This window comes from Oncorhynchus keta, chromosome 1, assembly GCF_023373465.1.
Source record: "Oncorhynchus keta strain PuntledgeMale-10-30-2019 chromosome 1, Oket_V2, whole genome shotgun sequence".
NCBI classification, from domain to species: Eukaryota; Metazoa; Chordata; class Actinopteri; order Salmoniformes; family Salmonidae; genus Oncorhynchus; species Oncorhynchus keta.
Window position 1 is genome coordinate 69,538,245 of NC_068421.1, and position 27,256 is coordinate 69,565,500.

Genomic DNA, 27,256 nt, shown 5'->3' on the forward strand with positions numbered 1-27,256 from the left:
TTGGCTAAATTCTGTAAGAACTGCTCGTCTAGTGCGTTTGGAACAGAGAGTAAAAGGAGCAGATTTTCTGAGCGCGGAAGAATAGATTCAAGGCATAATGTACAGACAAGGGTATGGTAGGATGTGAGTACAGTGGAGGTAAACCTAGACATTGAGTGACGATGAGAGAGGTTTTTTCTCTAGAGGCACCAGTTATGCCAGGTGAGGTCACCGCATGTGTGGGGGGTGGAACAGAAGGGCTATCTAAGGCATATTGGGCAGAGCTAGGGGCTCTACAGTGAAATAAGACAATAATCACTAACCAAAACAGCAATAGAAAAGGCATATTGACATTAGGGAGAGGCATGTGTAGCCGAGTGATCATAGGGTCCAATGAGTAGCACTAGATGAGTCAGGGAGCCAATTCCGTAGTTGCTGCTATGCTACGTGATTCAGACAACTAGCGGGCCGGGGATAGCAGATGGGCAGATGATCCGGTGTAAAGGATCAGAGCTTGCGGCAGGAATCCGGAGATGTGGTAGAGAAAAATCAGTCAGATATGCTCTGGGTTGATATCGCGCTGTACAGACTGGAAGGAATTGATCGGGTTGAGGCTGGCTGATGTCCGAGTTAACGGTGAGGACCGCTAGCAGTGGCTAACTGACTACTAGATGGTAGCAAGTTAGCTGACTAGCTTCTGATGGGGGTTCCAGTTCTAAAGTAGAACAATAGCAGATCCGTACCACATTTGGTGAAGCGGGTTGCAGGAGAGTATACTCAATCTGTAGAAGGAAAGTGAGATTAAAATATATATGAAGAAAAGCGGTATATACACGGGACGGGACAAGACAAAAACACACGTCTGACTGCTACGCCATCTTGGATCAAGAATAAGATACCGTATGAGGCAGGATATTTATGTCTTCAGAATGATGATTGGCAGCAGCTAATGGGGATCCTTAATAAATACGAATACAGATTGATGCTGACAATGTGAATGTGACGCTTGCTGCTTTGCCACTACCATGTTGGAAGACCGACATCAGCTCTCAGATCCAACACAGACTTTAGGTCAGTGGGCTAATACAGTCTGGAGACACACAGACGACCTGGATTGGATACCTGGTAGGCAAAATGAGTCCCCGATTAACAGTCCCAGACATTCTCCTCTCCTCCTTTCTCCCTGGGCTATGTGGTGTCTGTCTCTCTCTTTTCCCCCCTCTGGGCTGGGTACAGCAGTGTAGCGGTTGTGTGGTAGTATTCTACAGTCATGTGGTTTCTGGTGTTCTCAGGAGAGGTGTAGTAGCTGGTAGGTACAATAACTTGGAGTTATTCGCATCACTGTGACATTTTTCTGTCCTTTGCTGCTAGGGTCAGATTATGTGTGTGTGTGTGTGTGTGTGTGTGTGTGTGTGTGTGTGTGTGTGTGTGTGTGTGTGTGTGTGTGTGTGTGTGTGTGTGTGTGTGTGTGTGTGTGTGTGTGTGTGTGCTCCGACGCACTCACACAACACGCAAAAGAAATCCAGTCCAATTATTCCCCAGACTTTTTTTATAGAACTCCACTGGGAGTCCATCGACACCCGGTGCCGGCTGGGGGACATCTGGGTTACTGCCTTTGCCAGTTCATGGGACAACAGGAGAATGTCCATTTAATCCCTGTGCCAGAGAGAGCTTAGGGAGTTCTGCAAACAAAACCTGAGCACACATAGGGTCACACAGTTCTGCCCTATAAAACTCCTCAGTCCACTCCCATATCTCCCCCACCACAGAGGTCACCCGCCCATCAGACAGCCGTAGACAATGCATACCCTTGGCTTCACTGCTCTGTCTTTCCAAACCAAAGAAGAAGGAGCTGGGAGCATCCATCTCCTTGAGCATGGAGAACCTAGCTCTTACAAGTGCTCCCTTTGCTTTAACCTGGAAAGACTGCCCAGGTCCCTACCTAATTCAGCTAAATTAGCCTGGAGGCCTACATTGCCTTGCCCCACCAGCTCTGCCTCCACTTCACTGATACTACGCTCAACTTCCCCCAATACTTTCCTAGCCTCTGAGGATGAGAGAGCTGTATAATGTTGACAGTAAAGCCGGTTTTGTACTTTTCCCACATCCCACCATTGACTCAGAGACTCATACTCCTCTCTTCACTGCCCCCACCTTCCCCTGGAAACCTGAGCAAAAAGTGGCATCTTGTAAGAGCTTTACATTAAACTTCCAAAAGGATGCCTGCCGAGGCCCTGGTGAAATAGACAGCCGAACCATGGTTGTGATGATGCGAAAAACATACCGGGAGAATGGTTGCGCCGAACAACCTATTGCTCTGATTCCTGGACATGTAAAATTGATCAAGCCGGGCTGCACTCACCCTACCCAAACATCCACTAGGTCAAACTGATTAATGATGTCCCGTAACACACCCACTGAGCCTGAATGAGGCTCCTCCCCATTTCTGTCTTTCATGAAATTAATTATGCAGTTCCAGTCCCCGCCGACCAGCAGCGTCTCATCAGGCGCTACCTGTGAGAGTTCCTCTCTAAGACACCCAAATAGAAGTCCCCTCTCTCTCCCTGTGTTAGGCGCATACACATTTATAAAGACAAAACCCTGCTTTTACTACAAGCAGTCTACCCCTACACACCTCCTTTGCGGAGTACATTTTTATAGACAGACTAGGTACAAAAAGACTGCCACCTCTGCACTAACATTTGTCCCATGGCTTAGCACATCTGCCCCTTTCCACCAGAGCCCCCAATTGACTTCATTCACCAAATCACTATGCGTCTCCTGCAGAAACAACACCTGTACTTGTTTTTGTTTTACATATTCACCCAACACAATCCTCTTTCCCGCATCTCTGGTGCCATTTTTATATTGAGCGAGCCGACCCGAAGAGTCTCCATAAGAAGTGGGAGAAAAGCCATCAGAGAAAGAGACCAATAGCAAAGCTCAAAAAGCCTCCGTGCCAGAAAGAAACTATTCATCTAAACAGTGTCTGAAGGTAGACCTGTACCCACTGTTGTAACCCACGTGTTTTACTGAAAAAAAGCCTCAAGATGAACTTTGTTCCCCTTCTTCTCATTCAGGAACCTGACAGTTCCCTCACCGTATACTTTTTTTTGGGTGTTTTTTTGTTGTTGAATTTAACCCCCTTTTCTCCCCAATTTTGTGGTATCCAATAGTTTTAGTATCTTGTCTCATCGCTACAACTCCCGTACGGCTCGGGAGAGACGAAGGTTGAAAGTCATGCGTCCTCCGTTACACAACCCAACCAAGCCGCACTGCTTCTTTAACACAGCGCGCATCCAACACGGAAGCCAGCCGCACCAATGTGTCAGAGGAAACACCGTGCACCTGGCAACCTTGGTTAGCGCGCACTGCACCCGGCCCGTCACAGGAGTCGCTGGTGCACGATGAGACAAGGATTTCCCTACCGGCCAAACCCTCCCTAACCCGGACGACGCTAGGCCAATTGTGCGTCGCCCCACGGACCTCCCGGTCACGGACAGTTACGACCGTGAGGGTCCCTCACTGGCGCTTGTACCCTCACCTTGTCTATGGCCTTTATGTGGGCACGCAAAGCTCTTATGCCCCAAATCCCCACACTCAAAGCACCGTAGACTATCTGTGATGGCAAACCCTGCGTAGAGCCCCTCCCCATGCCTCACTTTAAAATGCACATTTAGCTGTTGCTCATTGTTATTCAGAAACATGAACACTTTCCTCCGGAACGAAGCAACATGCTTGACGGCATCTGCCTGAAAACCTGCAAACTGTACACAAAACGCACTAGCAAACTGTACACAAAACCCACTAGCAAACTGTACACAAAACCCACTAGCAAACTGTACACAAAACCCACTAGCAAACTGTACACAAAACCCACTAGCAAACTGTACACAAAACCCACTAGCAAACTGTACACAATACCCACTAGCAAACTGTACACAAAACCCACTAGCAAACTGTACACAAAACCCACTAGCAAACTGTACACAAAACCCACTAGCAAACTGTACACAATACCCACTAGCAAACTGTACACAAAACCCACTAGCAAACTGTACACAAAACCCACTAGCAAACTGTACACAAAACCCACTAGCAAACTGTACACAAAACCCACTAGCAAACTGTACACAAAACCCACTAGCAAACTGTACACAAAACCCACTAGCAAACTGTACACAAAACCCACTAGCAAACTGTACACAAAACCCACTAGCAAACTGTACACAATACCCACTAGCAAACTGTACACAAAACCCACTAGCAAACTGTACACAAAACCCACTAGCAAACTGTACACAAAACCCACTAGCAAACTGTACACAAAACCCACTAGCAAACTGTACACAAAACCCACTAGCAAACTGTACACAAAACCCACTAGCAAACTGTACACAAAACCCACTAGCAAACTGTACACAAAACCCACTAGCAAACTGTACACAATACCCACTAGCAAACTGTACACAAAACCCACTAGCAAACTTACCAAAACAACTCAGCTCTTTCCTGATTTGATCATCCATAGTAAACGGAGGGACATTTGCAACTACCACCCTGGTCGAGGGGGTAGAAAGAGAATAAACTGGCACCAAGACACCCCTTCGAACTATTCCACAAGCAATTAACCTCTACCCACCAAATTGACTAGTTTCATGAACACAGCGACAGCTTTATTCATTCTTGAAGCGGAATGTAGAAATTCAGCTCCTACCTGTTCACCGACAGCATCCTACCTGTTCACCGACAGCATCCTACCTGTTCACCGACAGCATCCTACCTGGTCACCGACAGCAGGCAGAAACTCCTCCACCTTAACTCCATTCTCAGGAACACACCTGAATCCATGCCGCAACGACAGCGTCTCCTCCGCGCTAGGCTGCGAAGCCATCACGCACACCACACATTCCAAACCCCCAGGAAACTAAAACTCTGTCCTCTTCCTCCCAGTGGGTACCGCTAAAACAAACAGTGCATTAACCCTCCACCATAGAAACATTTACATTTACAGACATTTAAGTTAGGACAGAGCTCTCCACACCAAACACTCAAACTCCAAAAAACTCCCAGCATGGGGGGAGGGAGAGAGCAAGAGGGGGGGAATTATGAACACACACAGAGAGAGAGAGAAAGAGGAATTATGAACACACAGAGAGAGAGAGAAAGAGGAATTATGAACACAGAGAGAGAGAGAAAGAGGAATTATGAACACACACAGAGAGAGAGAAAGAGGAATTATGAACACACACAGAGGGAGAGAAAGAGGAATTATGAACACACACAGAGGGAGAGAAAGAGGAATTATGAACACACAGAGAGAGAGAGAAAGAGGAATTATGAACACACACACAGAGAGAGAAAGAGGAATTATGAACACACAGAGAGAGAGAAAGAGGAATTATGAACACACACAGAGAGAGAGAGAAAGAGGAATTATGAACACACAGAGAGAGAGAGAAAGAGGAATTATGAACACAGAGAGAGAGAGAAAGAGGAATTATGAACACACACAGAGAGAGAGAAAGAGGAATTATGAACACACACAGAGGGAGAGAAAGAGGAATTATGAACACACAGAGAGAGAGAGAAAGAGGAATTATGAACACACACACAGAGAGAGAAAGAGGAATTATGAACACACAGAGAGAGAGAAAGAGGAATTATGAACAGAGAGAGAGAAAGAGGAATTATGAACACACAGAGAGAGAGAAAAAGAGGAATTATGAACACACAGAGAGAGAGAAAGAGGAATTATGAACACACACAGAGAGAGAGAAAGAGGAATTATGAACACACACAGAGGGAGAGAAAGAGGAATTATGAACACACAGAGAGAGAGAGAAAGAGGAATTATGAACACACACAGAGAGAGAGAAAGAGGAATTATGAACACACACAGAGAGAGAGAAAGAGGAATTATGAACACACAGAGAGAGAGAGAAAGAGGAATTATGAACACACAGAGAGAGAGAAAGAGGAATTATGAACACAGAGAGAGAGAGAGAAAGAGGAATTATGAACACACACAGAGAGAGAAAGAGGAATTATGAACACACAGAGAGAGAGAAAAAGAGGAATTATGAACACACAGAGAGAGAGAAAGAGGAATTATGAACACACACAGAGAGAGAGAAAGAGGAATTATGAACACACAGAGAGAGAGAGAAAGAGGAATTATGAACACACAGAGAGAGAGAGAAAGAGGAATTATGAACACACAGAGAGAGAGAAAAGAGGAATTATGAACACACAGAGAGAGAGAGAAAGAGGAATTATGAACACAGAGAGAGAGAGAGAAAGAGGAATTATGAACACAGAGAGAGAGAGAGAGAAAGAGGAATTATGAACACACACACAGAGAGAGAAAGAGGAATTATGAACACACAGAGAGAGAGAAAGAGGAATTATGAACACACAGAGAGAGAGAGAGAAAGAGGAATTATGAACAGAGAGAGAGAGAGAGAGAGAAATTATGAACACACAGAGAGAGAGAGAAAGACGAATTATGAACACACAGAGAGAGAGAGAAAGAGGAATTATGAACACACACAGAGAGAGAGAAAGAGGAATTATGAACACAGAGAGAGAGAGAAAGAGGAATTATGAACACAGAGAGAGAGGAATTATGAACACACAGAGAGAGAGAAAGAGGAATTATGAACACAGAGAGAGGGGAAGGATAGGGGAGAGAGAGCAGAATAATGAGAGAAAGGTAGTTTATTATTCGTAGAGAGCTGAGTGGCTGGTTGAGTGTAGATGCTAATTTCGCCCTGAGCCTGATGGACAGAACACAATTAACCTGAGAGAGAGTGAAAGGGACATTTACATTGACCAGGAACAGAAAGAGAATAGACTGTGCATGGTTTGCCCCTGCTATCTTCCCTCCTCCATCTCTCTGTGTGCCTGTAGAAACAGATGATTTTTGGGCATTAAGCTCCTCTTGACAGGCCCCGGTTTATACACACACACACACACACACACACACACACACACACACACACACACACACACACAAATGTTGGCTGCGCCCCACTTACTGACATCCAATTCACTTCTCGTTTCCTCCCCCTGTCCTCCTCTCCCCGTCCTGCTCTCCTCTCGTTCTGCAGACACACTAAGCCATGTTCATGTCTCCCTCTCTCAGCTCAATCCAGGATAACAAGGACAGCTGATTCATACAGTAGAACAGAGTTCTCAACCTTTTTACACCAGGGATCAACTTATGGTCCTTTCTCCTTCATGTTTTACATTCAAACTAAAACAGAACGGTCCAAATCAGCGAGCATTGCAGTATTCAGGATTGTTGTTTAAGGTGGTTGTTTTGTTGTAAGTGTTGTTGTTTTTGTTGTTATGCTTCTTAATTGTGCGATATGTTAATGCTGAGCCACCGTCATAGGACAACATGCTGAATATCTTCCTCCTCTCTGTGAGGCAGGGTCGTACTCTGCGGATGTTGTAGAGCATGAACCTACAGGAACGGGCCACCGCCTTGATGTTAGTTGAGAACGACAGGGTGTTGTCCAGGATCACGCCAAGGTTCTTAGCGCTCTGGGAGGAGGACACAATGGAGTTGTCAACCGTGATGGCGAGATCATGGAACGGGCAGTCCTTCCCGGGAGGAAGAGCAGCTCCGTCTTGCCGAGGTTCAGCTTGAGGTGGTGATCCGTCATCTACACTGATATGTCTGCCAGACATGCAGAGATGCGATTCGCCACCTGGTCATCAGAAGGGGAAAGGAGAAGATTAATTGTGTGTCGTCTGCATAGCAATGATAGGAGAGACCATGTGAGGTTATGACAGAGCCAAGTGACTTGGTGTATAGCGAGAATAGGAGAGGGCCTAGAACAGAGCCCTGGGGACACCAGTGGTGAGAGCGCGTGGTGAGGAGACAGATTCTCGCCACGCCACCTGGTAGGAGCGACCTGTCAGGTAGGACGCAATCCAAGCGTGGGCCGCGCCGGAGATGCCCAACTCGGAGAGGGTGGAGAGGAGGATCTGATGGTTCACAGTATCGAAGGCAGCCGATAGGTCTAGAAGGATGAGAGCAGAGGAGAGAGAGTTAGCTTTAGCGGTGCGGAGCGCCTCCGTGATACAGAGAAGAGCAGTCTCAGTTGAATGACTAGTCTTGAAACCTGACTGATTTGGATCAAGAAGGTCATTCAGAGAGAGATAGCGGGAGAGCTGGCCAAGGACGGCACGTTCAAGAGTTTTGGAGAGAAAAGAAAGAAGGGATACTGGTCTGTAGTTGTTGACATCGGAGGGATCGAGTGTAGGTTTTTTCAGAAGGGGTGAAACTCTCGCTCTCTTGAAGACGGAAGGGACGTAGCCAGCGGTAGGGCAGTGTGAGCAGAACCAGCGGTGCCGTTTGACTTAGCAAACGAGGATCGGATGTCGTCGACCTTCTTTTCAAAATGGTTGACGAAGTCATCTGCAGAGAGGGAGGAGGGGGGGAGGGGGAGGAGGATTCAGGAGGGAGAAGAAGGTGGCAAAGAGCTTCCTAGGGTTAGAGGCAGATGCTTGGAATTTAGAGTGGTAGAAAATGGCTTTAGCAGCAGAGACAGAGGAGGAAAATGTAGAGAGGAGGGAGTGAAAGGATGCCAGGAGTTTTCCTCCATTTCCGCTCGGCTGCCCGGAGCCCTGTTCTGTGAGCTCGCAATGACTCGTCGAGCCACGGGGCGGGAGGGGAGGACCGAGCCGGCCTGGAGGATAGGGGACATAGAGAGTCAAAGGATGCAGAAAGGGAGGAGAGGAGGGTTGAGGAGGCAGAATCAGGAGATAGGTTGGAGAAGGTTTGAGCAGAGGGAAGAGATGATAGGATGGAAGAGGAGAGAGTAGCGGGGGAGAGAGAGCGAAGGTTGGGACGGCGCGATACCATCCGAGTAGGGGCAGTGTGGGAGGTGTTAGATGAGAGGAGAGGGAAAAGGATACAAGGTAGTGGTCGGAGACTTGGAGGGGAGTTGCAATGAGGTTAGTGGAAGAACAGCATCTAGTAAAGATGAGGTCGAGCGTATTGCCTGCCTTGTGAGTAGGGGGAAGGTGAGAGGGTGAGGTCAAAAGAGGAGAGGAGTGGAAAGAAGGAGGCAGAGAGGAATGAGTCAAAGGTAGACGTGGGGAGGTTAAAGTCGCCCAGCACTGTGAGAGGTGAGCCGTCCTCAGGAAAGGAGCTTATCAAGGTATCAAGCTCATTGATGAACTCTCCGAGGAACCTGGAGGGCGATAAATGATAAGGATGTTAAGCTTGAAAGGGCTGGTAACTGTGACAGCATGGAATTCAAAGGAGGCGATAGACAGATGGGTAAGGGAGAAAGAGAGAATGACCACTTGGGAGAGATGAGGATCCCGGTGCCACCACCCCGCTGACCAGAAGCTCTCGGGGTGTGCGAGAACACGTGGGCGGACGAAGAGAGAGCAGTAGGAGTAGCAGTGTTGTCTGTGGTGATCCATGTTTCCGTCAGTGCCAAGAAGTCAAGGGACTGGAGGGAGGCATAGGCTGAGATGAACTCTGCCTTGTTGGCCGCAGATCGGCAGTTCCAGAGGCTACCGGAGACCTGGAACTCCACGTGGGTCGTGCGCGCTGGGACCACCAGATTAGGGTGGCCGCGGCCACGCGGTGTGGAGCGTTTGTATGGTCTGTGCAGAGAGGAGAGAACAGGGATAGACAGACACATAGTTGACAGGCTACAGAAGAGGCTACGCTAATGCAAAGGAGATTGGAATGACAAGTGGACTACACGTCTCGAATGTTCAGAAAGTTAAGCTTAAGTAGCAAGAATCTTATTGACTAAAATTATTAAAATGATACAGTACTGCTGAAGTAGGCTAGCTGGCAGTGGCTGCGTTGTTGACACTACACTAATCAAGTCGTTCCGTTGAGTGTAATAGTTTCTGCAGTGCTGCTATTTGGGGGCTAGCTGGCTAGCTAGCAGTGTTGTTTACGTTACGTTGCGTTAAAAGAACGACAATAGCTGGCTAGCTAACCTAGAAAATCGCTCTAGACTACACAATTATCTTTGATACAAAGACGGCTATGTAGCTAGTTATGTAGCTAGCTACGATCAAACAAATCAAACCGTTGTACTGTAATGAAATGAAATGAAAATGTGATACTACCTGTGAATGCGACCGGGTTGTTGAGTTCTATTCAGTAGACGTTGGCTAGCTGTTAGCTGTTAGCTGTTGGCTAGCTAGCAGAGTCTCCTACGTTAAGGACGACAAATAGCTGGCTAGCTAACCTCGGTAAATTAAGATAATCACTCTAATACTACACACTCTAAACTACACAATTATCTTGGATACGAAGACAGCAAAGACAGCTATGTAGCTAGCTAACACTACACTAATCAAGTCGTTCAGTTGAGTGTAATAGTTACTACAGTGCTGCTAATCGGTGGGCGTTTGCTAGCTGGCTAGCTGGCTAGCTGCTGGGCAAATAGCAGTGAAGACTACGTTAGGACGACGAAATACGATAATTATGCAATTATCTTTGATACAAAGACGGCTATGTAGCTAGCTAAGAAGAAATTGCTGAGATTAGACAAATCAAACCGTTGTACTATAATGAAATGTAATGAAATGTAATGAAAAAGTTATACTACCTGCGGAGCGAAGTGCCGATGCGAAATGAAGGACAGTCTGCTAGAAATGAAGGACAGTCTGCTAGAAATGAATGACAGTCTGCTAGAAATGAATGACAGTCTGCTAGAAATGAAGGACAGTCTGCTAGAAATGAAGGACAGTCTGCTAGAAATGAAGGACAGTCTGCTAGAAATGAATCACAGTCTGTTAGAAATTAAGGAAAGTCTGTTCGAAATAAAGGATATCTAGCTGAACCTATTTTCAGTTAGTAGAGAGAAAAGGGAGAGTAAGAAAGAAAGATGAGGGAATATGCTGGAGGTTGCATTAGTGTCCTTTCTCCTCCCTCTCTCTCGCTCTGGTCTCTCTCCCTTCATTCTGCAGAGGCAGAGAGATCATAATAGCAGTAATTGGAGTGACTCATACAGTACATCTCCAGCATGTTTCACTCAGATAAAGAATATTGTCAGCGGTTTCTGGCTTGCGTTTGTGCGTGTGCATGTGCCTGCTTCTGTTTGTGTTCTGTTGGTAGGAATGGTCTGTCGGTAGGAATGGTCTGTCGGTAGGAATGGTCTGTCGGTAGGAATGGTCTGTCGGTAGGAATGGTCTGTCGGTGGGTTTCCTGTGTTCCCCATTATGGACAATTATCAACTGACAGGAGACAGATAGACCAAGAGTACATGGGGGCATTAGGGCATGAGGGTTGAGGACAGACTGTTAAGAAGGAGGGGGCAGGGAGGAGGGAAGGATGTCTAATATCGCCCCTGTCTCCTCCATAGTGTTACTGGGAGAGCTTCTGTATTGATGTGCTGCTGCTGCAAAATAATACATGCACTAACTATCTCTCTCTCTCTCTCCCTCTCTCCTTGCTTATCTCTCTCTCTCTCTCCCTTTCTCTCCCTCTCTCCTTGCTTATCTCTCTCTCTCCCTTTCTCTCCCTCTCTCCTTGCTTATCTCTCTCTCTCTCCCTTTCTCTCCCTCTCTCCTTGCTTATCTCTCTCTCTCTCCCTTTCTCTCCCTCTCTCCTTGCTTATCTCTCTCTCCCTTTCTCTCTCCTTGCTCCTCTCTCTCTCTCTCTCCCTTTCTCTCCCTCTCTCCTTGCTCCTCTCTCCCTCTCTCCTTGCTCCTCTCTCTCTCTCTCTCCCTTTCTCTCCCTCTCTCCTTGCTTATCTCTCTCTCCCTTTCTCTCCCTCTCTCCTTGCTCCCCTCTCTCTCTCTCCCTTTCTCTCCCTCTCTCCTTGCTCCTCTCTCTCTCTCTCCCTTTCTCTCCCTCTCTCCTTGCTTATCTCTCTCTCCCTTTCTCTCCCTCTCTCCTTGCTCCTCTCTCTCTCTCCCTTTCTCTCCCTCTCTCCTTGCTTATCTCTCTCTCTCTCTCCCTTTCTCTCCTTGCTTATCTCTCTCTCCCTTTCTCTCCCTCTCTCCTTGCTCCTCTATCTCTCTCTCTCCCTTTCTCTCCCTCTCTCCTTGCTCCTCTCTCTCTCTCTCTCCCTTTCTCTCCCTCTCTCCTTGCTTATCTCTCTCTCCCTTTCTCTCCCTCTCTCCTTGCTCCCCTCTCTCTCTCTCCCTTTCTCTCCCTCTCTCCTTGCTCCTCTCTCTCTCTCTCCCTTTCTCTCCCTCTCTCCTTGCTTATCTCTCTCTCCCTTTCTCTCCCTCTCTCCTTGCTCCTCTCTCTCTCTCCCTTTCTCTCCCTCTCTCCTTGCTTATCTCTCTCTCTCTCTCTCCCTTTCTCTCCCTCTCTCCTTGCTCCTCTCTCTCTCTCTCTCTCACTTTCTCTCCCTCTCTCCTTGCTTATCTCTCTCTCCCTTTCTCTCCCTCTCTCCTTGCTCCTCTCTCTCTCTCCCTTTCTCTCCCTCTCTCCTCGCTTATCTCTCTCTCTCTCCCTTTCTCTCCCTCTCTCCTTGCTTATCTCTCTCTCCCTTTCTCTCCCTCTCTCCTTGCTCCTCTCTCTCTCTCTCTCTCTCTCTCTCTCTCTCTCTCTCTCTCTCTCTCTCTCTCTCTCTCACTTTCTCTCCCTCTCTCCTTGCTTATCTCTCTCTCCCTTTCTCCCCCTCTCTCCTTGCTCCTCTCTCTCTCTCTCTCTCTCTCTCTCTCCCTTTCTCTCCCTCCTTGCTCCTCTCTCTCTCTCTCTCTCCCTTTCTCTCCCTCTCTCCTTGCTCCTCTCTCTCTCTCTCCCTTTCTCTCCCTCTCTCCTTGCTCCTTGCTCCTCTCTCTCTCTCTCTCCCTTTCTCTCCCTCTCTCCTTGCTTATCTCTCTCTCTCTCTTTCTCTCCCTCTCTCCTTGCTCCTCTCTCTCTCTCCCTTTCTCTCCCTCTCTCCTTGCTCCTCTCTCTCTCTCCCTTTCTCTCCCTCTCTCCTTGCTTATCTCTCTCTCTCTCCCTCTCTCCTTGCTCCTCTCTCTCTCTCCCTTTCTCTCCCTCTCTCCTTGCGTATCTCTCTCTCTCCCTTTCTCTCCCTCTCTCCTTGCTTATCTCTCTCCCTTTCTCTCCCTCTCTCCTTGCTCCTCTCTCTCTCTCCCTTTCTCTCCCTCTCTCCTTGCGTATCTCTCTCTCTCTCTCCCTTTCTCTCCCTCTCTCCTTGCTCCTCTCTCTCTCTCTCTCCCTTTCTCTCCCTCTCTCCTTGCTTATCTCTCTCTCTCCCTTTCTCTCCCTCTCTCCTTGCTCCTCTCTCTCTCTCTCTCCCTTTCTCTCCCTCTCTCCTTGCTTATCTCTCTCTCTCTCCCTTTCTCTCCCTCTCTCCTTGCTTATCTCTCTCTCTCTCTCTCCCTTTCTCTCCCTCTCTCCTTGCTCCTCTCTCTCTCTCTCCCTTTCTCTCCCTCTCTCCTTGCTTATCTCTCTCTCTCCTTTCTCTCCCTCTCTCCTTGCTTACCTCTCTCTCTCTCTCTCTCTCTCTCTCTCTACCTTTCTCTCCCTCTCTCCTTGCTTATCTCTCTCTCTCTCTCTCCCTTTCTCTCCCTCTCCTTGCTTATCTATCTCTCTCTCTCTCCCTTTCTCTCCCTCTCTCCTTGCTTATCTCTCTCTCTCTCCCTTTCTCTCCCTCTCTCCTTGCTCCTCTCTCTCTCTCTCCCTTTCTCTCCCTCTCTCCTTGCTTATCTCTCTCTCTCCCTTTCTCTCCCTCTCTCCTTGCTTACCTCTCTCTCTCTCTCTCTCTCTACCTTTCTCTCCCTCTCTCCTTGCTTATCTCTCTCTCTCTCCCTTCCTCTCCCTCTCTCCTTGCTTATCTCTCTCTCTCTCTCTCCCTTTCTCTCCCTCTCCTTGCTTATCTATCTCTCTCTCTCCCTCTCTCCTTGCTTATCTCTCTCCCTTTCTCTCCCTCTCTCCTTGCTTATCTCTTGCTCTCTCCCTTTCTCTCCCTCTCTCCTTGCTTATCTCTCTCTTTTTTTCCCCAGCTCTCTGTAAGTGTGTGTGGGATGTTGTGTCAGGGCTAGAGCCCCTTCTTCTCCCATGAGCCTGTGGGCCCACACACACACACGGCGCCCTCACAAACACGCACGCAATCGACGCTGACGTTGTGAAGTGGACCCTCGTAGCCAGACCGGAGCAGAACCGGATCGAACCGGCCGTTGGGCCGGCGGAGCGGAGCCTGATGATGTCAACAGAGGCTGAGCTACAGCCAGCTGTCAGGCCCAGCGTCAGGAGAGACTCCAGGAGGAAAGGTAATAATGCTTCATAACGGCTTCATAATGCTTCATAAGGCCTTCATGCTTACCTGTGTTAAGTGTTACGGTGCTGTCATTTGATCGTTCATCTTCAGGTGCAAGGCAGGTGTTGAGCTGTAGGTAACAGGTGTATGGGTACAGGTGTCGGGGCAGAGGTGATGCCAGTGTGTGTGCCCATCTCTCTCAGCGCCAGACAGATGGCTCTGAAATGATCCGTACCCATGTGTCCTCACCCCCAGACCCAGCCCATCAGTCACACAGTGATTCACTAAACAGTAGGTGTGAGTCCCAAAGCGGGCACTCTGTCACTGACACTGGCACAACACATTATGGAGGTAAACACACATTGTTGTGTTCCCACTTGCACATCCCCCACACACAACACACATCTGAGGTCAATGAAAGACAAATGCAATTGTATTTGTTCCAACTGCTTTCCACCCAGAGCCAGTCTGTCTGCTGTGAACCCTGTAGAAACAGTGTTAGGGGTTCAGGGGTAGGCAACCCTGTTCCTGGACAGTCGCAGGGTGTTGCCTTAACCCACCTGAAAGACCAGGTGAAGTCTTCCAGGTCAGTTAAAGCAACCTCCTTTATACCCTGTGACTCTCCAGGAACATGGTAGCTTACCCCTGCTCTTGGGGGATGTGGAAATCTGTGTGTGTCACAGGCCTGCACTGCTCTATGATCTCCATGTATTTTGAGGTTTCAGATCCAGTCTGCTACCCCATGTAGAGGACTGACTATTATACACTTAACCTCTCCTTCATCCTCCATCTCTATCTTCACCTCTCTGTCCCCACCCCCCTCTCTCTCACTTTCTCCCCCCTCCCTATCTTTGTTTCAGTAGTGTTTTCAGGCCTAATAAATGAGAGCTGTCTACCCCCTCCGTTCCCCTCTTCCCCGCTGGGCTGGTAGTTAGTATGCTGTTACAATCGCAGGCTGCCAGAGAGGGTGATAAAGCTGTTACAGTGGACACACACTCCGGGTGATAATAAAACAGTGACAGTGGGACAGCTGAGGACCATTAAGCCTAAATGGGGGATCCCATGGCTGCCAACATCACTATGACTGCAGGCTGCTGCCTCATATCTGCTGCCTCTCTCGTTCTGTTCCTAGCTCTCTACTGAGAGGGAGAGAGGGTGAGAGGGAGGGAGGGGTGGAGGGAGGGAGAGAGAGGGTGAGAGGGAGGGTGAGAGGGTGAGAGGGAGGGAGGGAGAGAGAGAGGGTGAGAGGGAGAGAGGGAGAGAGGGTGAGAGGGTGAGAGGGTGAGAGGGAGAGAGGGTGAGAGGGAGAGAGGGTGAGAGGGAGAGAGGGAGAGAGGGTGAGAGGGTGTGTGTTAGATTCCAATGTATGTGTGTGTATGTAGGTGGGTTCGTAGAGTCCAATGTGCGTGTTCTTGGGTAGAGTCCTTGGTGTTTTTGGGTGGGTAGAGTCCAGTGTGTGTGTGTGTGTGAGTATTGTCCAGTGTGTGGGTAGAGTCCAGTGTATGTGTGTTTGGGGACAAGTCCAGTGTGTGTGTGGGTAGGAGGGGTGGAGTCCAGTATGTGTTTGTGTGTGTGGGGGTGTAGATTCCAGGGTGTGTGTGTGGGTGTGTGTGGGTGGGGAGAGTCCATTGTGTGTGTGTGTGGGGGTAGAGTCCAGTGTGGGTGGGTAGAGTCCTGTGTGTGTGTGTGTGTGTGTGTGTGTGTGTGTGTGTGTGTGTGTGTGTGTGTGTGTGTGTGTGTGTGTGTGGGTAGAGTCCAGTGTGTGTGTGTGTGGGTGGGTAGAGTCCAGTGTGGGTGGGTAGAGTCCATTGTGTGTGTGTGGGTAGAGTCCATTGTGTTTGCGTGTGTGGGGGGGTAGATTAAAATGTGTGTGTGGGTGGGTGGGTAGAGTCCAGTGGGTATGCGGGGTGGAGTCCAGTGTGTGTGTGTGGGCAGAGTCCAGTGTGTGTGTGTGTGAGTAGAGTCCAGTTTGTGTGTGTGTGTGTGGGTAGAATCCATTGTGTGTGTGTGTGGGTAGAGTCCAGTGTGTGTGTTTGGGGACGAGTCCAGTGTGTGTGGGTAGGCGGGGTGGTGTCCAGTATGTGTTTGCGTGTGTGGGGGGGTAGATTAAAATGTGTGTGTGTGTGTGTGTGTGCGTGTGTGTGTGTGTGTGTGTGTGTGTGTGTGTGTGTGTGTGTGTGTGTGTGTGTGTGTGTGTGTGTGTGTGGTGTGTGTGTGTTGGTGGGTGGGTGGGTAGAGTCCAGTGTGGGTATGCGGGGTGGAGTCCAGTGTGTGTGCGTGGGTAGAGTCCAGTGTGTGTGCGTGGGTAGAGTCCAGTGTGTGTGTGTTTGGGGACGAGTCCAGTGTGTGTGTGGGTAGAGTCCATTCCAATGTGTGTGTTTGGGGACCAGTGTGTGTGAGTAGAGTCCAGTGTGTGTGTGTGTGTGTGTGTGGGTAGAGTTCAGTTTGTGTGTGTGTGTGGGTAGAGTCCAATGTGTGTGTGTTTGGGGACAAGTCCAGTGTGTGGGTGGAGTCCAGAATGTGTTTGTGTGTGTGGGGGGGGTAGGTTCCAATGTGTGTGTGTGTGTGTGTTGGTAGATTCCAATGCGTGGGTAGAGTCCAGTGTGTGTGGGTATGTGGGTTGGAGTCCAGTATATATGTGTGTGTGTGTGTGTGTGTGTGTGTGTGTGTGTGTGTGTGTGTGTGTGTGTGTGTGTGTGTGTGTGTGTGTGTGTGTGTGTGTGTGTGTGTGTGTGTGTGTGTGTGTGTGTGTTTGGGGGAGGAGTTAGATTCCAATGTGTGTGTGTAGGTGGGTGCGTAGAGTCCAGTGTGCGTGGGTAGAGTCCTCTGTGTTTTTGGGTGGGTAAAGTCCAGTGTGTGTTTGTGTGTTGGTGGGTGTGTACCCACCCAAAACACACACACTGCACTCTATCCACCGACACACACACACACACACACACTCTGGACTCTACCCCCTCCCCTCCCCACACACACACACACACTGGGCTCTACCCACACAGACACACACTGTCCAGTGTTTGTGTGTGGCGGGGTCGAGTCCAGTTTGTTTGTGGGTTGAGTCCAGTGCGTGTGTTTGAGGACGAGTACAGTGTGTGTGAGTGGGTATTGGGTATGCGGGGTGGAGTCCAGTATGTGTTTGTGTGTGTGGGGGGGTAAATTCCAATGTGTGTGTGTTGGTGGGTGGGTAGAGTCCAGTGTGTGTGTGGGTATGCGGGGTGGAGTCCAGTGTGTGTGTGTGGGTGGGTAGAGTCCATTGTGTGTGTGTGTGTGTGTGTGGGTAGAGTCCAGTGTGTGTGTGTTTGGGGACAAGGCCAGTGTGTGGGTGGGTAGGCGGGGTGGAGTCCAGTATGTGTTTGTGTGTGTGTGTGTGTGTTGGTAGATTCCAATGTGTGTGTGTTGTTAGATTCCAATGCGTGTGTGTGTGTGTGTGTGTGTGTGTGTGTGTGTGTGTGTGTGTGTGTGTGTGTGTGTGTGAGTGTGTGTGTGTGTGGTGTGGTGTGTGTGTGTGTGTGTTGGTGGGTGGGTAGAGTCCAGTGTGTGTGTGGGTGGGTAGAGTCCAGTGTGTGTGTGGGTGGGTAGAGTTTGTGTGTTTGAGGACAAGTACATTACGTGTGAGTGGGTAGGCGGGGTGGAGTCCAGTGTGGGTAGAGTCCAGTGTGTGTGGGCGGGGGGGGTAGAGTCCAGTGTGTGTGTATGTCAGTGGGTAGAGTTGTGTGTGTGTTTGTGTGTGGGTGGGTAGAGTCCAGTGTGTGTGGGCGGGGGGGGTAGAGTCCAGTGTGTGTGTATGTCAGTGGGTAGAGTTGTGTTTGTGTGTGTGGGGGTAGAGTCCAGTGTGTGTGTGTGTGTGTGTGTGTGTGTGTGTGTGTGTGTGTGTGTGTGTGTGTGTGTGTGTGTGTGTGTGTGTGTGTGTGTGTGTGTGTGTGTGTGTGTGTGTGTGTGTGTGTGTGTGTGTGTGTGTGTGTGTGTGTGTGTGTACAGTCCAGTGTATGTGTGTGTGTGTGTGTACAGTCCAGTGTGTGTGTGTGTGTGTGTACAGTCCAGTGTGTGTGTGTGTGTGTGTGTGTGTGTGTACAGTCCAGTGTGTGTGTGTGTACAGTCCAGTGTGTGTGTGTGTTGGTAGATTCCAGTGCAAGAGAGATGATTGAATCACCCAAAATGAGTTCCCACAATCCTGACAAAAACACTTGTATTTGATGTAATTGTTATCCTTTCCCCAGTAAAGGTCTGAGCTATAGCACTGGGGATCATTCATAAGAGAGTAGCTTGTCTTTAACAATAGCTACAGTAGTGTAACTGATTGGGTTTAAACAACACTGTCAGCCTGCTGAGTTACTGTGAAGCCGAGGCAGTCTCATTTTTCCTATTCATATTAGACATCTTTGTCGTCTTGGGTTGGGTTGTTCTTTTCATGTCCTTTCTCTCTCTTCTCCAATACTTATCTCTCTCTCTCATCTCTAACTCTCTCTCACCCTCTTCCTCATCCCGCTGTCTTTCTCCATCTTTCTATCTCTCTCACCCCCCCCTCTCTCTCTGTGTGACAGATGTAATGGAGGATTCTTTCATTAGTTGTGTTAGGCACAGCAGGTCACAGCCTCAGCAGACATTTAATTACACCACACACACACACACACACACACACTCACTCACTCACTCACTCACTCACTCACTCACTCACTCACTCACTCACTCACTCACTCACTCACTCACTCACTCACTCACTCACTCACTCACTCACTCACTCACTCACTCACTCACTCACTCACGCACGCACGCACGCACGCACGCACGCACGCACGCACGCACGCACGCACGCACGCACGCACGCACGCACGCACGCACGCACGCACGCACGCACGCACGCACGCACGCACGCACGCACGCACGCACGCACGCACGCACGCACTCTAACTGGATGAATTCAGCTGTGACAGGAAAGGCTGTGATGGAGCATGGTAATAATATAAACCACTCAGCAAGAAAACTAACCCTAGAACTATACACATCTACCTCTCCCGTTCTCTCACACTCTCTCTGTCTACCTGTCGCATTTCATGTCGCTCACATGCCGGAGAGACATTCTAATGGAAGGTGTGTGTGTGTGTGTGTGTGTGTGTGTGTGAGCACGCCTATACAGTGCCGAGAAAAATATTTGTCTGATTTTCGCATATTTCTGATTTATTTTACTAGGCAGGTCAGTTAAGAACAAATTCTTATTTTCAATGACAGCGTAGGAAGCGCGGGTTGTTCAGGGGCAGAACGACAGATTTTGACCTTGTCAGCTCCTGATTCGATCTTGCAACCTTTCGGTTACTAGTCCAACTGTCACGTTCTGACCTTAGTTCCTTTGTTTTGTCTTTTGTTTTAGTATGGTCAGGGCGTGAGTTGGGTGGGTTGTCTATGTTAGTTTGTCTATGATTTTCTATTTCTGTGTTTGGCCTGGTATGGTTCTCAATCAGAGGCAGCTGTCAATCGTTGTCCCTGATTGAGAACCATATTTAAGTAGCCTGTTTTCCATTGTGTTTTGTGGGTGGTTGTTTCCTGTTTAGTGTTGTTGTAACACCTTTCAGGACTGTTTGATTGTCGGGTTTGTTGTTTTGTCTAGTGTTGCATATTTCATTAAATAATATGAACACTTACCACGCTGCACCTTGGTCCTCCTCTCCTTCCCCAGATGACAAGCATTACACCAACGCTCTAACCACTAGGCTACCTGCCACCCCTGATACTGAATATGATCAGATCTTCAACCAAAACCTAATATTAGATAAAGGGAACCTGAGGTTCTGACTGTGGAATGCAGTGCTTGGTTTTCAGCAGGAATAATGCCAAAAAAAGCACCTGGAAGCAGCTGCATGATCATCAAGACTCTTGGAAGAATGTCCTATGGACAGATGATTCAAAATTATAACTTTTTGGATGACATGTGTACCATTATGCCTGGTGAAAACCAATCACTGCATTCCACAGTCAGAACTTCATACCAACCTGTCAAGTATGGTGGTGGTGGTGGTGATGGTTTGGGGATGCTTTGCTGCCTCAGGACCTGGACGACTTGCCTTAATAGAAGGAACCATGAATTGTGCTCTGTATCAGAGAATTCTACAGGAGAATGTCAGGCCATCTGTCTGTGAGCTGAAGCTGAAGCGCAGCTGGTTCATGCACCAAGACAATGATCCAAAACACACATTCAAGTCTACATGAAAATTACTAAAAAGCAACACATTTGATGTTTTGGAATGTTTTAGTCAATGTCCAGACCTAATCTCAATTGACATGTTGTGGCAGGACTTGAAACGAAGCAGTTCATGCTTGAAAACCCACAAATGTCGCTGAGTTACAGCAGTTCTGAATGGAAGAGTGGGCCATAATTCCTCCACAGTGACGGGAGAGACTGATCAACAACTACAGGAAGTGTTTGGTTAGAGTCATTGCAGCTAATGGTGGCACAACCAGTTATTGGGTGTTTTGCGCAATTACTTTTTCACACAGCGATATTGGGTGTTGCATAACTTTATTTATGAAATAAATTAAATAAGTATTAAATTGTGTTATTTGTCCAATCAGGTCCCCTTTATTTAATATTAGATTTTGGTTGAAGATTTGATAACATTCAGTAATAAAACAAAATGCAAAAGTAGAGAAAATGAGAAAAAGGGCAAAGAGTTTTTCACGGCACTGTATGTTCTGTTGGTCTGTAAGTGACAGCCAATCATAGTGGCTGAAGAAAGCAGGATTAAATACGGCTATGGGTGTCAGGTAGCTTAGAGGTTACAGAGCAGGGCTGAAGGGTTTCTGTCATCAGTACTTACTGCCGTTGTTCTCTTCAGCAAGACACTTAACCCCTAAACACCTGGTCCCAATGCTTCCTGCCTGCCTGTCGTATGTGGGTGGTGCTTCTAATCTCAGGGTGATGGAACAGGGTAAAGGTCCACAGTCAGCTGAAAGAGAGATCAGTCTAAACACTCATGCCCTGAGGATCTTTCTCTCTCTCTCACTCTCCTCCTCTCTCCCTCTCTATTGTCTGAGAGGAGTACTCCACTCAACACAGAAGATAACATAGAGAAAGGAGCAAGGACAACACACACACACACACATTCAATACACACACAGAGATAATAAAGAGCATGTGGAGAGAGGGGAAACAGAGAGCGGAGATAAGAACAAAATGTCATGCCATCATTCAATAGAATGGGGAGGAAGAGTGAGAATGCGGAGGAAGAGAGAGAATGGGGAGGAAGAGAGAGAATGGGGAGGAAGAGAGAGAATGGGGAGGAAGAGTGAGAATGCGGAGGAAGAGTGAGAATGCGGAGGAAGAGTGAGAATGCGGAGGAAGAGAGAGAATGGGGAGGAAGAGGGAGAGAATGGGAGAAAGAGAGGTTGAATTGGGGACCTAGCAGTGCGTTTGTGTCTGTTATTTGAGAATGAGAGGAATACTGAAGCCATTTGCCAATCAAATGACAGCAGAATACTGTGTGGCTTTCTTGTTCTTGACTGTGTAGTAATACTCTCTTTCCAGCTGGATCATAATGAGAGGTGTGTGTATGGTAATGTGTGTGTACTGTACTGACCCTGTGTGTCTCTGTCTCTCTCAGGGCAGGATCGGAGCGAGGCCGGGTTGATCAGGCGGTTTAAGGGGGATGGCGTTCGCTACAAGGCTAAACTTATCGGTCTGGACGAGGTCACCGCTGCACGCGGAGACAAACTCTGCCAGGACTCCATGATGAAGCTCAAGGTGACTGTGTTTGACCCTGAGGCCAGGGAATGAGGGGGAAGGGGAGGATGAAGATGGGCGAGAGAAGCAGTGAGGAGGAGGATTTTGGCTCCTATCTCCATTACATGCTGGGTAATTGTGCAAGGGCAGGATGGGGTGAAAAATTAGAGGGGGGCTGAGAAAGGAGACAGAGGCAAGGGTTAATGGGCGAATGAGAAGGATGAGGACAGGGGTAAAGGACAGGGGTAAAGGACAGGGGTAAAGAGTGGAGGTAGATGGTCCATTGATCAACCTGTTTCCCAATTTGCTCATCCAGACAGAAAATCCACACACACACACACACACACACACACACACACACACACACACACACACACACACACACACACACACACACACACACACACACACACACACACACACACACACACACACACACACACACACACACACACACACACACACACACACACACACACACAGTCACTACCAATCTGTCCTCTTCCAACTCAAATCTTATTTGTCACATACACATGGTTAGCAGATGTTAATGTGAGTGTAGCGAAATGCTTGTTCTTCTAGTTCCGACCATGCAGTAATATGGAACGCGAAGTGAGGCGGCCATCTCTCTCGGCGCCGGAAGTACTTCCCTGCTCTTCTCCATCTAAAGTCAGTAATGTGTGTATATGTGTCTATAACCCTGTCGTGTGTGTATTCTGTAGGGTATAGCAGCGGCAGGGCGGTCGAAAGGCGACCACAAACAGAAGGTGTTTCTATATCCTGTCGCTGTGTCTGTTCTGTAGGGTATAGCAGCAGCAGGGTGGTCTAAAGGAGACCACAAACAGAAGGTGTTTCTATATCCTGTCTCTTTGTGTCTGTTCTGTAGGGTATAGCAGCAGCAGGGCGGTCTAAAGGAGACCACAAACAGAAGGTGTTTCTATATCCTGTCTCTGTGTCTGTTCTGTAGGGTATAGCAGCAGCAGGGTGGTCTAAAGGAGACCACAAACAGAAGGTGTTTCTATATCCTGTCTCTTTGTGTCTGTTCTGTAGGGTATAGCAGCAGCAGGGCGGTCTAAAGGAGACCACAAACAGAAGGTGTTTCTATATCCTGTCTCTGTGTCTGTTCTGTAGGGTATAGCAGCGGCAGGGCGGTCGAAAGGAGACCACAAACAGAAGGTGTTTCTATATCCTGTCTCTGTGTCTGTTCTGTAGGGTATAGCAGCGGCAGGGCGGTCGAAAGGAGACCACAAACAGAAGGTGTTTCTATATCCTGTCTCTGTGTCTGTTCTGTAGGGTATAGCAGCAGCAGGGTGGTCTAAAGGAGACCCCAAACAGAAGGTGTTTCTAACTGTCTCTTTCTGTCTGTTCTGTAGGGTATAGCAGCAGCAGGGCGGTCTAAAGGAGACCACAAACAGAAGGTGTTTCTATATCCTGTCTCTTTGTGTCTGTTCTGTAGGGTATAGCAGCATCAGGGTCGTCTAAAGGAGACCACAAACAGAAGGTGTTTCTATATCCTGTCTCTTTGTGTCTGTTCTGTAGGGTATAGCAGCAGCAGGGCGGTCTAAAGGAGACCACAAACAGAAGGTGTTTCTAACTGTCTCTTTGTGTCTGTTCTGTAGGGTATAGCAGCAGCAGGGCGGTCTAAAGGAGACCACAAACAGAAGGTGTTTCTAACTGTCTCTTTGTGTCTGTTCTGTAGGGTATAGCAGCGGCAGGGCGGTCTAAAGGAGACCATAAACAGAAGGTGTTTATAACTGTCTATTTGTGTCTGTTCTGTAGGGTATAGCAGCAGCAGGGCGGTCTAAAGGAGACCACAAACAGAAGGTGTTTCTAACTGTCTCTTTGTGTCTGTTCTGTAGGGTATAACAGCGGCAGGGCGGTCTAAAGGAGACCACAAACAGAAGGTGTTTCTATATCCTGTCTCTTTGTGTCTTCTGTAGGGTATAGCAGCGGCAGGGCGGTCTAAAGGAGACCCCAAACAGAAGGTGTTTCTATATCCTGTCTCTTTGTGTCTGTTCTGTAGGGTATAGCAGCAGCAGGGTCGTCTAAAGGAGACCAAAACAGAAGGTGTTTCTAACTGTCTGTTTGTGTCTGTTCTGTAGGGTATAGCAGCAGAAGGGCGGTCTAAAGGAGGCCACAAACAGAAGGTGTTTCTAACTGTCTCTTTGTGTCTGTTCTGTAGGGTATAGCAGCAGCAGGGTCATCTAAAGGAGACCACAAACAGAAGGTGTTTATAACTGTCTATTTGTGTCTGTTCTGTAGGGTATAGCAGCGGCAGGGCGGTCTAAAGGAGACCACAAACAGAAGGTGTTTCTATATCCTGTCTCTTTGTGTCTGTTCTGTAGGGTATAGCAGCAGCAGGGTCGTCTAAAGGAGACCAAAACAGAAGGTGTTTCTAACTGTCTGTTTGTGTCTGTTCTGTAGGGTATAGCAGCAGAAGGGCGGTCTAAAGGAGGCCACAAACAGAAGGTGTTTCTAACTGTCTCTTTGTGTGTGTTCTGTAGGGTATAGCAGCAGCAGGGTGGTCTAAAGGAGACCACAAACAGAAGGTGTTTCTATATCCTGTCTCTTTGTGTCTGTTCTGTAGGGTATAGCAGCGGCAGGGCCGTCTAAAGGAGACCCCAAACAGAAGGTGTTTCTATATCCTGTCTCTTTGTGTCTGTTCTGTAGGGTATAGCAGCAACAGGGTGGTCTAAAGGAGACCCCAAACAGAAGGTGTTTCTATATCCTGTCTCTTTGTGTCTGTTCTGTAGGGTATAGCAGCAGCAGGGTCGTCTAAAGGAGACCAAAACAGAAGGTGTTTCTAACTGTCTGTTTGTGTCTGTCCTGTAGGGTATAGCAGCAGAAGGGCGGTCTAAAGGAGGCCACAAACAGAAGGTGTTTCTAACTGTCTCTTTGTGTCTGTTCTGTAGGGTATAGCAGCAGCAGGGTCGTCTAAAGGAGACCACAAACAGAAGGTGTTTATAACTGTCTATTTGTGTCTGTTCTGTAGGGTATAGCAGCGGCAGGGCGGTCTAAAGGAGACCACAAACAGAAGGTGTTTCTATATCCTGTCTCTTTGTGTCTGTTCTGTAGGGTATAGCAGCGGCAGGGCGGTCTAAAGGAGACCACAAACAGAAGGTGTTTCTATATCCTGTCTCTTTGTGTCTGTTCTGTAGGGTATAGCAGCAGCAGGGTCGTCTAAAGGAGACCAAAACAGAAGGTGTTTCTAACTGTCTGTTTGTGTCTGTTCTGTAGGGTATAGCAGCAGAAGGGCGGTCTAAAGGAGGCCACAAACAGAAGGTGTTTCTAACTGTCTCTTTGTGTCTGTTCTGTAGGGTATAGCAGCAGCAGGGTCGTCTAAAGGAGACCACAAACAGAAGGTGTTTCTATATCCTGTCTCTTTGTGTCTGTTCTATAGGGTATATCAGCAGCAGGGCGGTCTAAAGGAGACCACAAACAGAAGGTGTTTCTAACTGTCTCTTTCTGTCTGTTCTGTAGGGTACAGCAGCAGCAGGGCGGTCTAAAGGAGACCACAAACAGAAGGTGTTTCTAACTGTCTCTTTGTGTCTGTTCTGTAGGGTATAGCAGCGGCAGGGCGGTCTAAAGGAGACCACAAACAGAAGGTGTTTCTAACTGTCTCTTTGTGTCTGTTCTGTCGGGTATAGCAGCGGCAGGGCGGTCTAAAGGAGACCACAAACAGAAGGTGTTTCCAACTGTCTCTTTGTGTCTGTTCTGTAGGGTATAGCAGCAGCAGGGCGGTCTAAAGGAGACCACAAACAGAAGGTGTTTCTATATCCTGTCTCTTTGTGTCTGTTCTGTAGGGTATAGCAGCAGCAGGGCGGTCTAAAGGAGACCACAAACAGAAGGTGATTCTATATCCTGTCTCTTTGTGTCTGTTCTGTAGGGTACAGCAGCAGCAGGGCGGTCTAAAGGAGACCACAAACAGAAGGTGTTTCTATATCCTGTCTCTTTGTGTCTGTTCTGTAGGGTATAGCAGCAGCAGGGCGGTCTAAAGGAGACCACAAACAGAAGGTGTTTATATATCCTGTCTCTTTGTGTCTGTTCTGTAGGGTACAGCAGCAGCAGGGCGGTCTAAAGGAGACCACAAACAGAAGGTGTTTCTATATCCTGTCTCTTTGTGTCTGTTCTGTAGGGTATAGCAGCAGCAGGGCGGTCTAAAGGAGACCACAAACAGAAGGTGTTTCTATATCCTGTCTCTTTGTGTCTGTTCTGTAGGGTATAGCAGCAGCAGGGCGGTCTAAAGGAGACCACAAACAGAAGGTGTTTCTATATCCTGTCTCTTTGTGTCTGTTCTGTAGGGTATAGCAGCAGCAGGGCGGTCTAAAGGAGACCACAAACAGAAGGTGTTTCTATATCCTGTCTCTTTGTGTCTGTTCTGTAGGGTATAGCAGCGGCAGGGCGGTCTATAGGAGACCACAAACAGAAGGTGTTTATAACTGTCTATTTTTGTCTGTTCTGTAGGGTATAGCAGCGGCAGGGCGGTCTAAAGGAGACCACAAACAGAAGTTGTTTATAACTGTCTCTTTGTGTCTGTTCTGTAGGGTATAGCAGCAGCAGGGCGGTCTAAAGGAGACCCCAAACAGAAGGTGTTTCTATATCCTGTCTCTTTGTGTCTGTTCTGTAGGGTATAGCAGCAGCAGGGTCGTCTAAAGGAGACCAAAACAGAAGGTGTTTCTAACTGTCTGTTTGTGTCTGTTCTGTAGGGTATAGCAGCAGCAGGGCGGTCTAAAGGAGACCCCAAACAGAAGGTGTTTCTATATCCTGTCTCTTTGTGTCTGTTCTGTAGGGTATAGCAGCAGCAGGGTCGTCTAAAGGAGACCAAAACAGAAGGTGTTTCTAACTGTCTGTTTGTGTCTGTTCTGTAGGGTATAGCAGCAGCAGGGCGGTCTAAAGGAGACCACAAACAGAAGGTGTTTCTAACTGTCTCTTTGTGTCTGTTCTGTAGGGTATAGCAGCAGCAGGGCGGTCTAAAGGAGACCAAAACAGAAGGTGTTTCTAACTGTCTGTTTGTGTCTGTTCTGTAGGGTATAGCAGCAGCAGGGCGGTCTAAAGGAGACCAAAACAGAAGGTGTTTCTAACTGTCTGTTTGTGTCTGTTCTGTAGGGTATAGCAGCAGCAGGGCGGTCTAAAGGAGACCATAAACAGAAGGTGTTTCTAACTGTCTGTTTGTGTCTGTTCTGTAGGGTATAGCAGCAGCAGGGTCGTCTAAAGGAGACCACAAACAGAAGGTGTTTATAACTGTCTGTTTGTGTCTGTTCTGTAGGGTATAGCAGCAGCAGGGCGGTCTAAAGGAGACCATAAACAGAAGGTGTTTCTAACTGTCTGTTTGTGTCTGTTCTGTAGGGTATAG

General features: G+C 48.2%; 1 protein-coding gene across 7 annotated transcripts in view; it reads left to right on the forward strand.

Moving 5' to 3' along the window:
* Positions 1-27,256, forward strand: part of LOC118380174 (disabled homolog 1-like) — a 370,535-nt gene that overhangs the window by 289,387 nt on the left and 53,892 nt on the right. For all 7 annotated transcript variants that reach the window (XM_052459061.1, XM_052459057.1, XM_052459038.1 and 4 more), the window contains exons 2-3: positions 13,939-14,205; positions 21,785-21,924. In XM_052459061.1, coding sequence (XP_052315021.1) covers positions 14,136-14,205; positions 21,785-21,924 — 210 coding nt within the window. In that variant the 5' untranslated portion in view covers positions 13,939-14,135. The remainder of the gene's footprint in view (positions 1-13,938; positions 14,206-21,784; positions 21,925-27,256) is intronic.